Genomic DNA, 11,819 nt, shown 5'->3' on the forward strand with positions numbered 1-11,819 from the left:
GAACCCCGCTGATACGTGCGCGTGTGTGTATACGGACTTCAGTCCTGTGACAAGTGACGCAAGCTATATTTCAGAATGGAGTGCATACACCAAGTGGTGGTCATTCGCAGTAATGGAGGAAGTTTGCAATGGTGTCGCTCCCGCCCCTAAGGTACATTTGGGGGCATGTAGTTAGATTCAAAGTTATGGAGACGATGTCTGTTGAATGGCTGCTGATATAGAAAGCTTACCAGGGCTTATTGACAAAAGAGAAGGGCTCACAGATTCCTAGCGCGCATGAAAAGTCTAAGTAAATGGCATTATCATATCATTATCTACAGATCGATGAATTCACCTCTAAGTGCTTCTCCCTTCTTTAGGCGAGCCAGGTAGTCGCTTACTTTGGCTGAAAGTACTCCGGTCTCGTAACCAAAGAATTTGTATGCCGCTTTGCCGGGCAAACTGTGACCAAATCGGCGGACAGAAATTCCTGCATCGGCATACCGCTCCCATCCATTCGGTGCATATGGCTCAATCACAACAGCCGGAATATCCTGGTGTCTTCTCAGTACCTCTCTCCTGTTTTCTACTGGCTGTTGCTCGAACAATCGCTGACATGGAAAACTGATAACCCGCGCCACAACTCCCTGGGCTTCTTTCATGTGCTGAGCAACCTCCAGTGCAAAGGATAGCTCCGCTCCGACGCCGATGATTGTCACGGCAGCATTTTCGGCTTCCTCAAGTACATATGCACCACGAGTAACGCCATCACGACGGGTTTGTTTTGGTTGAGGAATGGCATGGCGTGACGTGGAGATGATTGTAGACGTTGTCTTGGCCTCAATGGCCGCAATTCAAGCGCCGGCTGTTTTTTCATTGTCACCTGGGCGAATGTACAAGAGGTTGGGCATGGCTCGGTATAGCGCCGCGAGCTCGATGGGCTGATGCGTAGGTCCGTCCTCTTCCATTCCAATCGAGTCATGAGTGGCCGCATGGATGACCTGGAGATGTTGAAGGGCACCCATTCGGACAGAAGGTGCGGCATAGAGGTAGAACATGAGGAAGGATGAGGTGACGGGAATAAAGGTATCTGAAGCAAAGGCGGCCATACCATGAGAAATGGTACACATCGCATGCTCGCGAACATCATACTGGATATATCGACCGAAGTAATTACCATTGATACCGCATCTAGTTATCAATGCGGGCTAGAACCGTTAAGCGTGAGTTAGTATGAGAGCGTGGATGAAAATCACGTGTTGGAAATCTACTTCTCCTGGCCATATCATGTTCACGGACGGGGAAAGGTCAACATTCCCCACCATGAAGTTCTCGAACTCTTTTGCAATAGGGTTGAATACTAAGCCGGATGAAGCTCTCGAAGCTGTGGGCCTTTCAGGAAAAGTGGAAGGAATCAGGTCTTTCCAGTTGAGGGGAAGCTCTCCCCGCATACGGCGCTGAAATTCGGCTCCCAAATCCGGAAACTCTTCACTGTATCGCTTGACCAAAGCGTTCCAGTTGTTAACAAGGGTCTCTCCTCGAGAGGGGAGGTCCTGGAAGAATTTACGGACTTCTTCACCAATGACCAATGTCTCATCTGGGTCGAAATCATAGTTTCTCTTCATGTCGGCGACGTCAGGAGACTCAAAGGCGGCACCGTGGGCGGCCGCCATTCCTGCGACCTGACTACCCAGTCCGATAACCGTTCGTACGTTGATGAAAGTAGGCTACTCTTGAGAGGCTCGAGCATGTTCGAGCGCTTGAACGAGACCTTCAATATCATAGCAGCCATCCTCGACATCAATCACGTCCCAGCCGCAAGCATGCATCTTGGTATCAACGTCCTCCGTGTTGGTTAAGTCCACAGACCCACCGCGGGTAATCTGGTTGTTGTCATAAATGACAGTCAAGTTATTGAGTTTGAGGTGTCCAGCAAATGAAATAGCCTCCAGTCCGACACCCTCCTGCAGACAGGCATCGCCGATCATGCACCAAGTGTGATTCGACACGATGTCGTAGCCCAGTCGATTGAACTTGGCCGCGAGGTTCTTGGTAGCCATAGCCAAACCAACCGCATTGGTAATGCCCTGGCCCAGTGGCCCTGTTGTGACTTCGATGCCCTCATGCTCGATCTCGGGGTGACCCGGGCACAATGCGTCAACACGGTCGGAATGATACGACTTGGCTGGTCGAAAGTCATGGCCTTATATCCGGTAAGGTGCAAGAATGTGTATTGAAAGAGGCAGGTGTGACCGTTGGAGAGAACGAAACGATCACGGTTGAAATAGTCAGGAGTATGAGGAGCATATTGCATAACATAGCGCCACAGTGCGACCCCAGTAGCCGCCATACCGATCGCTCCTCTGTACTGGTTAGCCCTTTCGTCCGAGTCTCTTTCGAACAGACAAGTATCCTACCCAGGATGACCTCCACCGAACTGCTGACAGAGATCGGCGATGAGAAGGCGGAAGGTCTTCAAGACTTGATCATGGTCTTTGAAAAGCTGGTGGACCAGCGGTGAGGTGGATGCGCCATTGACGAGCGAGTTGTCGAGACTGACAGCCATAGCAACAGGTTTGATTATGGTTGGAAATCCATCATGAAGGGAACCCAGCAGGAGGTCCTTGTTATTTATGAGACTGAGACCTGAAAGCCATTACACAGAGTGGAGAAAGGTGGAGAAAGCATTGCGGGTTTGCTTTGCTCGAGTGGGAGTTGAAGATGTTCCTATGCAGGCAGTTGGATGCACATTACCCGATTGGGTAAGTGGTAGCGCCGACGGATAACCCCAGCGGGGAAAGTCGAGCCTCCCCCGCGGGGTTGAATTCATCAGGCACGGCTATCTGTGGCTCTGATTGCCTTTTCACCATTGGTCACCACCTCATTCTTTTCCAATAAACACCACCCCAATGGCCCCGGCAGGGCATCGTGTTATGCGCTCGACAGCTTCATCATCCCCGCCAGAATGTCTCCCTCCTTTCAACTCATGCAGTCTGTCCACTCTACGGTTTCAAGCACAAATCAACAACGGTGGAACCGACGCTGCTCTCTCTCTCATTACCGAATCCTTCCCTTCAAGTCACGGCGAATCACCAACTGAAACACGTTTCAGCTCCGGTTTATGCCCCACAATGAGGCGAAGTCCTTCTCCATATCAAGGCTACCGGCATCTGCGGGTATGCAATTCGCATTCCCGGTGTCTGGATAATCTCTGACGCATTGCTTCAGGTCAGACATACATTTCTGGAAAACAGGCAGAATTGGAGAATTGGTTTTCAAAGGCGATTGTGTTATCAGCCATGAAGCGGCAGGGGTCGTACTGAAATGTGGAGAGGGCGTCACAGATCTTCAGCCCGGTAAGTCAATTCGACGATTGCGCCAGTCGCATCAAGTTACCGTCAGGCCAGGGTGGTGATCAGACTGTTTTCTCAGGTGATCAGGTGGCAGAGGAGCCAGGAGTACCATGCGAACGATGCTTCCCTTGCGACGATGGCCGCTATAACCTGTGTGAAGATGTTCAGTTCGCAGGCGTCTATCCCTATGCTGGAACTCTCCAGCGCTACAAAGTGCATCCCGCCAAATGGCTCCACAAGTACGTTAGCCTTGATTACCTTGGGAGCTTGTGACTAAGGAAGAATGCAGGATCCCAGACAACATTTCGTACGCTGAAGGTGCTCTGCTTAGAGCCTCTTTCGGTCGTCATGCGTGGCATTCAAGTCGCCCGTCTGCAACTGGGCCATGAAGTAGTTGTGTGCGGGGCAGGACCCATCGGACTGATTGCGCTCGCTGCCGCTCGTGCTTCTGGTGCCCATCCAATTGTCATCACGGATATAGAGCCCAAGCGACTTGCATTCGCCAAGTTTGTTCCCAGCTGCATCACATATCAGGTCAGCCGCTCTTTGGATGCGGAAGGCAATGCCAGGGCAATCCGAGCCCTGTTCGGATCATGCGAGTACCCAACTGCTGAGACAGTGCTTGAGTGCACGGGAGTAGAGAGTAGCGTTGGCACGGCGGCGTTCACAGCTCGAAGGGGCGGTGCTGTGATTGTCATTGGGGTAGGAAAAGCGGTCATGAACAATCTTCCATTCATGCATATCTCATTAGCCGAGGTAAGTTGTGACTTGCTCAGCTATGCTCCATCTAGTGCTGACAATGGATGCCTGAACAGATTGATTTGCGTTTTATCAATCGTTATCGCGATACTTGGCCACCGGCTATCGCCTGTCTCAGCGGAGGAATTCTTGATCTGAAGAAGCTGGTGTCGCATACATTCCCTTTGGGGAGAGCTGTGGATGCACTTGAGCTATGTGCTGATCCTCGCAACGGCAGTATCAAGGTCACACTGTCTTGGATAAAGTGGAGACAACAATATAAACTCTTTAGACTAGTTGACATGCACAAAGTAGACTTACTTCTTCGATGGCATGACGGAAAGTGCCTCCCTTGGTTATAAGTACACGCCAGTGAGAGATGAGAATCAGGCTGTACTGTAGGAATGCAGCCATACATCCAGAGCTGCAGGTGTTGACCAGCCTGCTAAGCTAAATCCCAGGCAACAGGTCGAAATAATTTGTTGTTGTTGTTGTTGTTGTGTTTGTTATGTGTCTGGAACGAATTAGTCCAATCTTGACTGATGTCTTAGCACAAGACAGGAAGGACGTCCGACTGAGACTCGGATGAGTAGATGCATTGGCTTCTGGCGTGGTCAACAATGAAGCCCCCGCGCACAATCTATTCTTCTGTTCGCCATCCGCGAACCAGCTTCTCCTGCAACCTGCAAAGAATAACCACGCCCTTTGTTTTGAGCTTCCCAAACTCTTTTTGAAGGTTGTGCCTTTTCACCTTGACATATGATAGACCGTCATAAAGAAATGTCTGCCATGTAGCAGGAATGCTCCATCTGGCGCACGCAATGATGCTTGCAGAGTTATAACTCCAAAGAACCTCTCTTTTGAGGATGTATTTGGTATTTATAGTGAGTGTCAGTCGATACACTTCCAATGGCCAGTGTCGAATGTCACTTTTTTTTTTTTTTTTTTTTTCCACAAAGCTGATCCAACTTGTATCCCTCGCCCTCCATGCGCACATGTTGTAAAGAAAAAGACTCAACCATGCCTCCAGCTAACCTAGAGTCTATGCTCGAGGCGATGGTGGAGTCCACGCCTGACCGGCGGGTCCGATTCCTACACACCACCAGATATCTGGATGAAGCCAGCTTCCTCTCCCTCCGTCTCGTCTCATGGAAGATGCACGACCTCGGGCAGCCCATAACCGAGACCATCTTCGCGCGCTATCTCGAGACCGTGCAAACCAACCTCTCCTACGACAGCATCCTGCGCATCCACTGCGATCTCGCGCGACCTCGAGGCAACCCACTCGCCTCGCTCGTCAAACGCCTGGTGATCCGGTACCCCTTCGAGGGCCGCAACTCCGCATTCAACCGCATGGCGCGGTCCAACGAGATCGAAGACCCGCTGGCGATGGTAGAGATCCGGGCGCTGCGCAGCGACCTCGCCACCGCGTTCACGAACTGTCGGGACTTCGAGCTCCACCTGGACGAGCCGGCCTCCCGCCCCGTCGACTACATCCACTCCGCCGACGTCGCGCGCGTCATGTTCATCATCTTCAACGACGCCGCCATCCCGCTCTCCCGCGTCAAGATTCGCAGCTCCCTGCGCCCCGACCGCGCCCTCGAGCAGCCCACCACCTCCACCCACCAGCTCCTGCAGCTCCCCAACTTCACCGTCCCCCCGCTCTACCCGGAGGTCCTGGCTCACTTGCGTGTGCTCCATGTGCACGACGACTACTTCCGCGAGTTCCGCGGCACTTCGATTGTCTGGGAACTGCTCGAGGGAACCCCCATGCTGGAGGAGCTGCGCATCACGGGGCCCGGGTGCAAGGCCATCCGCCGCCGCGACCCCCCCGCCCACCAACACACGGGCAATATCCTCGAGGTCATCACGACCGCACGGCTGGCCTCGTCGCGCATCCGGGTGTTTTCCGTCCGTAAAATGCAGTCCACCGCCGAGCTCCTCCGCCAATGCGTCCTGAAAATGGCCGCCAGGGGCCTGGAGAGGTTGGACTTGCGCGAGGTGGTGCTGCTGGATATCTCTACGAGGACGTGGTCCCGATCGTCATCCTCGTCGTTGTTGTCGTCGGTATCTCCGTTGCTGTCGGCGTCTCCGCCATTGTCGGTGTTATCTTCGTCGTCATCGTCGCCGTCGCCGTGGGAGGAGGTCTTTCAGAGTATCTGGACTATGTGTCTCTATTTGGAACGCATTAATTTCAAAGCGCTCGGTGTCCGCGATGAAAGGGACGACCAGGTAAGATGGTTCTTGCAGCGTGGGTTACAGTTGACCGTCTCCGTGCGGCAGATGGTGTTGGCGGAGTTGATTGAGAGGGCGAGAAGCTTGAGGGTTAATTGAGACGGGCGGTACTAGTAGGCAGGGCTTGGCAGCTTTCGTTGGTAGCAGTCATACTATGTATGTATATGTTGCCTTGAGGTGGAGATATGTGTGTCACAATCTGTAGATCATAGTACATACACAAAAGTCTAGTGGGTCATAGATAGTACTACTATAATGCAGGATGTATACAAGGGATTTGAACCTAAAAGTTCATGTTGTGCTCGGCGGTGAATATTTTATTGATCTGTCACATGCCCACCAAATTTTTCAAAAATCCGAAGCTTAATGTGCATAAATCCCATTTAGCTGCTTCTTCTCTCCGGAGTAAGCACCTTATCGCAATTCATTGATGCGAGCTAGGGCTAATGACCCCGCACGGTGTGACTTCTATCTCATCTGAATTCTGCAATTATTCACTTCTGTGTCTTCTGACGTAGATTCCCTACCTTTTTTATGCGGCCTGTTTCCCTGTTCTACGAGTAATCACTCTACAGTTACAAATGCAACTGGCTCCTTACTCTGTGACACGAGGTGTCAGTCTACAGGTACAGTACGCTACGTGATCATAGAGGAAAGACTTGGAGCAAGATCACTCGCATTCAACACCACAAAAGTACTGACACATGATGCATATCGCAAGACACAAGAGCAAGAGCAAGAAAGAGGACTTTATCAAGTCAGGGCCCGAAAAACTTCACTCGCACATGACTCCAGCCAAGAAGCATGACAAAATGGGTATACGCAGGTGAAGAACACTACCGAACACCTGACAAGTTAAGTGATGTGATGATTTCCAAGAGGAGATTCAAAAAGATCAGCAAGTCAAGAAACAAACAGATAACCCCCAAAAGCAAATTAAGCAACATTTAGCAAGAGATATTCAAAATCAAGAAACCAAAAACCACGAAGCCCCCTCAGACATCGGCGCCTGCAGGCATGGGAACGTCACCCTCAGACTTCTGAGGCTCTTCAAGGGCACAAGAAGCAGCAGACGATGTTTCGCCAGTAGTACTGCTTCCCTCCGTGAGGGGGGAGGGGGTCGCTGAGACGTCCTTGGCTGCGACGACGATCTGTGGCGACGGCTGAGGGATCTCCGCTGCGTCCTCTTCATCCTCCATTGGGATGTTCAACAACTTCTTCACGTACGTCACGGTCTTTTTGATCCTCTTTCTTTTCTCCTCGTCAACCTCGTTGCTCTGCTTCAGCAGCGAAGAGGAGGAGGAGGAGGAGGAGGAGGAGGAGGAAGAGCCCTGAGGCGCTTGGCTGTCCTTCTTGGGAAGAGTAAGCCCCTTCTTCCGCATTTCCGCCTCCATGTAAACTCGGCGCACCGCAGCGTACTCCTCGTCATACATGCATTCTATGATTTCGACCGGCGGGTCCTTCTCATTGCGGCTCTGGTCTTCTTGAGCTGGGATGGCCTGGCCGCTTGGCCTTGGGACGCCCGGGGAGCCTGCCTCTGGGACGCCCGGGGAGCCTGCCTCTGGGACGCCCTGATAGTGCGGGACTGGCTGTGTGTTGGCGGGCCTCGGATAAAATCCTGGAAGACGTGAGTATGAATATCTGGATTGGAATTGTTGCGCATACGGGAGAAAGCAGGAGAAGAAAGGAAGGAGAACGTGCGATGAGGGTAAACTTACGGCCTCCATCGACTGCTTCAATGCGCAAGTCACGACCGTACAATCTGAAGGGCTCTGCCCTGTTGAGCACCGCTCGTGCTATGTCGGAGGTCTACAAAGCAATATATCGTCAGTTACTGTGATCCTCTCATACACATGCTTCAGAGAACTGATTGCTGACTTTTAGACAGGGCAAATAAAGTGCCAACTTACCCAGAACGTGACAAAGGCAGTAGGGAGACTGCAGCTCGTGCCATTTCGGGTCTTGATGGTCATATGCAACTTGACCCAGCAGAGACCTAGTCCTGCAAATATCTGTTTGATACCTGCGACGAGGCATCGTACGTCGACGTTGTTCTTTAGGCTATAGGAGAAGGTCAGTACTCTGGTTAGCCTATAGAGGAAGAGAGACAGACGAAAGATACAAGAGAGGCAAAAGAGGAAAATGAAGAACAAACAGCAGAAGGAACAGGTGGTAGTGGTACTTACTTGCCGACGAAGATGGTGTTCTCCTTGGGAAGCATTCCCTGGGCAGTTGCATCGGTCAACTGCATTGGCTGGCCGTTCCCAGCGTTCATCTGCCCTGAATAACCATGATGCCCCCAGAACAGGGGCTGATATGGCTGAGGCTGATGATGCTGGAACTGGCTATATCCAGGCAGGCCATACCCAGACCCATAGTGCCCCTGCTGCCACTCAGGTCCGGGGAACGTACCCATTCCATACTCCAGAGGAGTGGGACCAAGAAAAGGGAGAGCAGTGGGACCAAGAGGAGGGAGAGGAGTGGGATCAAGAGGAGGAAGAGGAATGGGACCAAGAGGAGCGAGAGCTGCCGCCTGGGCCTGTGGATGGTATGATGGCACATAGAAGCCAGGATAGTGAGCACCCTGCGCAGAGTACGAGGGGGGGTAGACAATGGGAGGCATGGTGACGGGAGGGAGGCAGGGTCTTGGGCGAAGCAGGAGGAACAGGTGAGAGCACGTTTAGGATGAGAACTTGTGGGTTGGGATAGCAAGGCTTGGAAAATGGTTTAATAGCTTGGAGAGTGATGCTTGTTAGCAGAGGACCAGGCGCTTGGGATGAAGTTGGGAGTTGGAAGAAAGATGTAAGAAGTGGACCAGGAGATGGGGGGGAGGGAGGGAGGGAGGAGGGGGGGCGGAGGGAGGGAGGGTAAGCAATCTTCACTACCAGCCCTGGACTTCACTATGACATGACAGCTAACTTTGCAAAAATAACTTCGATATTACCGCATCGGGAGGTGACGATAACACACAAGCCTCTCGACCCACGGATCATCTACATCAATACAGTCCCAATACAGGGAGACCGAATGCTCTAGCAGGAAGTCGGTGGCATTTACTCTTGACTGGGGTTACTCTATCAACTTCTTGGAGGCTATAAAACTTGCCTTTGGGAGATGCAACTTCTCAGAGAAAGAAGCTCGAAGAGTAGCCCTTCGTTGTGAGCCCTTCTACAAACACGATAATGCAGACTCGGCCTATCATTTCAAATCTGATATTGCAGTCGATAAGATGACAACCATTCATGTACAGCACAAGGGCTTTGTTACGGTATCCTCGTGGCTTGCTTGCTTTTCATTATACCAAGATCGTTCCCCAGTTCCTTGGGCCCTATGGCACCGCCTCTTTAATGCAAACCAATCAGAATTCAGCAGTCATTTAGCAGAGATCAAGAAACTCGCCTGGGAGATACCACTCGCGCTTATTACGCTGCCCGGAGAGCCCTCGAGCCGCTAGACGAAGCCAGCGACATCCGACGCAGCTCGGAAATGAGTTCCACAGATCTACAAGCGAGATAAGGGAGCATTGATCCGGATGGGTAGCACTCGGGAGACTGATATCACAGAAGGTTACTTTTTTTCATTCTGCTATGAGAAGAAGTTGACGCAGGAGCAGAAATGAGTAGAACCGGATCACTGGGCCCGCTGCCTGTCACAAACCAAGAGAGCATATAAGATGCGAGTAAGTGGCAAAGTCTTCGATCATTATCTGTCAGAGGGTCAATTTCTGTAATCAAGTACATGTTTGTTCGTCATGCTTGCGATCGTGCTTGGAATCTGCACAATGGGTTATATGCCGTGTCTGCAGGAGACTTTCGCTTATTGGATACACCAAATAATCCAGGCAGATGGCGCTGAAGAATGAGCTGATGGCTTACATGTTCCCTAGAAAGTAACTACTGATAATGTTTTGCTCTTCCTACTAGAAATACTGACATGAGATATACCCCGCATTGAAGAGGTTCCGTACTATGAATTGGGTTGATAAGCTCCAAAAATGGAGCCGGTCTCTTTACCAAAGAATCATTAGTAGTTATCTGATCTCTTATACTATCTCTACAGCTCGACACGCCTAGACGAACAAAGCTATCTGTCATGATGCTTAGTTCATTAGCCAGGCTTAGCTTAGCAAGCACGCGTGTGTCTACGAGGTCTTTCCATTTTCTCCGATTCCGCATGCACCCACTCCCCATCCATCGTACACCCAAGCTCCACAACAGCAAAAGCACGATCACTTCTGATCCGCACATCAAGGGTCTCGAACGAGTCCCTGATTCGACTGTGCGTGGCGCTATAATCAGGGACGCAGACGCTTTCCACCAAAGAGGACTACAGAACATCCCCCGAGTTGCCCCACCGAGCCTACGACTTGTATAGACCCTCGCAGAATTACTTCTCCTTTTTGGTCAAAGATCCGATCAATAGTACTCTCTCTTCATCTCTCCGCCATCAAACCCACTTCCTTACCGAATTTCTCCGATTGCAGCTCCCCGAAGGGAGCACAGATCAGAAACTATGACCTTCCTCACCACCGCCATCAACCTCCTGGGCCTCCTCGCCCTCACAGCCCCGTTGAAAGTCCACGCCAAAACCGACATCGGAACTCCCCTGCACCTCCTCCTCCTCCACCACCTACGTCGGCGGCAACTTCAGCCGTATCTACTACATCCCCGACTCAGGCGAGATTTGTGAATTCATTGACTGCGGCGGCGGACGCGCGCCCCCCAAGACCACCGTTCAGGGGTGTCCGCTTCACTCAGGGACTGAGCCCGTGCCGACGCATTATCTGCCTGGTTGGGGGCCGGGTGGGCGGTTGGTGGCGACGATGACGACGACGACTGGCTCGGGTGCTGAGGCGGAGGCCACGCAGAGTGGGAGTACCGATGTCACTGCCAGTGCCGGTGCTACTGGTAGTGGTTTCTCTGAAGTGCCTGCTGCCAGTTTCTCAGGCTCGTCAGCTCGTCAACTTTGACTCTGACTGGGACTGGGACTGCAGTTGCTGCTACTACGGCGGTGGTAGGTGGTACGGGAGGAAGCGAGAGCCTGGGCGAGGGATCTGGCTCGATCTCGGGCGTCAGCGTGTCGGGAATGGCTTCTCCTGCTTCTACTTTACGTCTGCTTCTGCAATTTCTGGGGCTGGTGGTGGTGCCACAGGTTCGTCCGGTGCTGCCGTTGGGATGCGGGGGAGTGCGGGGATGACGGCTGTGGTGGTGTCTGGTGCCGTTGTTTTGATGGGGAGTGTGATACTGTGAGAGTGTGGGAGGGCGAGAATCGACTGGTTGTTCACTGGGCAGTATCTGGACTGAATATACTGATTCATTCTTCAAAGGATTTTTGAACGTGTTCATTATCCCAGCGCGCCAACATCATGATTAAGACCAATGCTGGGATTCGACTGCCAGATACCCCGCGCTCTGATCAGAATATGTTTGCTTTGGCATTGTGCTGGGCAGCAATGAGGGGTATTGCTGTTAGTGTCTTCCTTTTCATATTTACGTTGATTATAGGTTTGCTGTA

General features: G+C 51.9%; 5 protein-coding genes across 5 annotated transcripts; 3 read left to right on the forward strand and 2 right to left on the reverse strand.

Annotated features, from left to right (window-relative positions):
• Positions 1-314: 314 nt before the first annotated feature.
• Positions 315-2,545, reverse strand: BP01DRAFT_370329 (uncharacterized protein; the record flags this gene model as incomplete). The annotated part of the gene is made up of 6 exons (XM_025576598.1): positions 315-712; positions 863-1,187; positions 1,236-1,706; positions 1,746-2,164; positions 2,233-2,342; positions 2,397-2,545. 6 exons carry the CDS (start codon positions 2,543-2,545, stop codon positions 315-317), a joined length of 1,872 nt encoding a protein of 623 aa, XP_025435645.1.
• A 399-nt stretch (positions 2,546-2,944) lies between these two features.
• On the forward strand, positions 2,945-4,432 carry BP01DRAFT_370330 (putative alcohol dehydrogenase; the record flags this gene model as incomplete). The annotated part of the gene is made up of 5 exons (XM_025576599.1): positions 2,945-3,009; positions 3,208-3,335; positions 3,412-3,575; positions 3,651-4,088; positions 4,148-4,432. 5 exons carry the CDS (start codon positions 2,945-2,947, stop codon positions 4,430-4,432), a joined length of 1,080 nt encoding a protein of 359 aa, XP_025435646.1.
• Positions 4,433-5,090: 658 nt separating this feature from the next.
• Positions 5,091-6,617, forward strand: BP01DRAFT_419813 (uncharacterized protein; the record flags this gene model as incomplete). Its single annotated transcript, XM_025579421.1, has 2 exons — positions 5,091-6,302; positions 6,567-6,617. 2 exons carry the CDS (start codon positions 5,091-5,093, stop codon positions 6,615-6,617), a joined length of 1,263 nt encoding a protein of 420 aa, XP_025435647.1.
• A 215-nt stretch (positions 6,618-6,832) lies between these two features.
• On the reverse strand, positions 6,833-8,928 carry BP01DRAFT_419814 (uncharacterized protein; the record flags this gene model as incomplete). The annotated part of the gene is made up of 4 exons (XM_025579422.1): positions 6,833-7,923; positions 8,024-8,114; positions 8,216-8,366; positions 8,492-8,928. The coding sequence occupies 4 exons, from the start codon at positions 8,926-8,928 to the stop codon at positions 7,301-7,303; spliced, it is 1,302 nt and encodes a 433-aa protein (XP_025435648.1). The 3' UTR covers positions 6,833-7,300.
• A 1,889-nt stretch (positions 8,929-10,817) lies between these two features.
• On the forward strand, positions 10,818-11,554 carry BP01DRAFT_361710 (putative cell surface protein; the record flags this gene model as incomplete). The annotated part of the gene is made up of 3 exons (XM_025576191.1): positions 10,818-10,938; positions 10,982-11,255; positions 11,323-11,554. The coding sequence occupies 3 exons, from the start codon at positions 10,818-10,820 to the stop codon at positions 11,552-11,554; spliced, it is 627 nt and encodes a 208-aa protein (XP_025435649.1).
• Positions 11,555-11,819: the final 265 nt, after the last annotated feature.

Source organism: Aspergillus saccharolyticus (genome assembly GCF_003184585.1).
Source record: "Aspergillus saccharolyticus JOP 1030-1 unplaced genomic scaffold BP01scaffold_1, whole genome shotgun sequence".
NCBI lineage: Eukaryota > Fungi > Ascomycota > Eurotiomycetes > Eurotiales > Aspergillaceae > Aspergillus > Aspergillus saccharolyticus.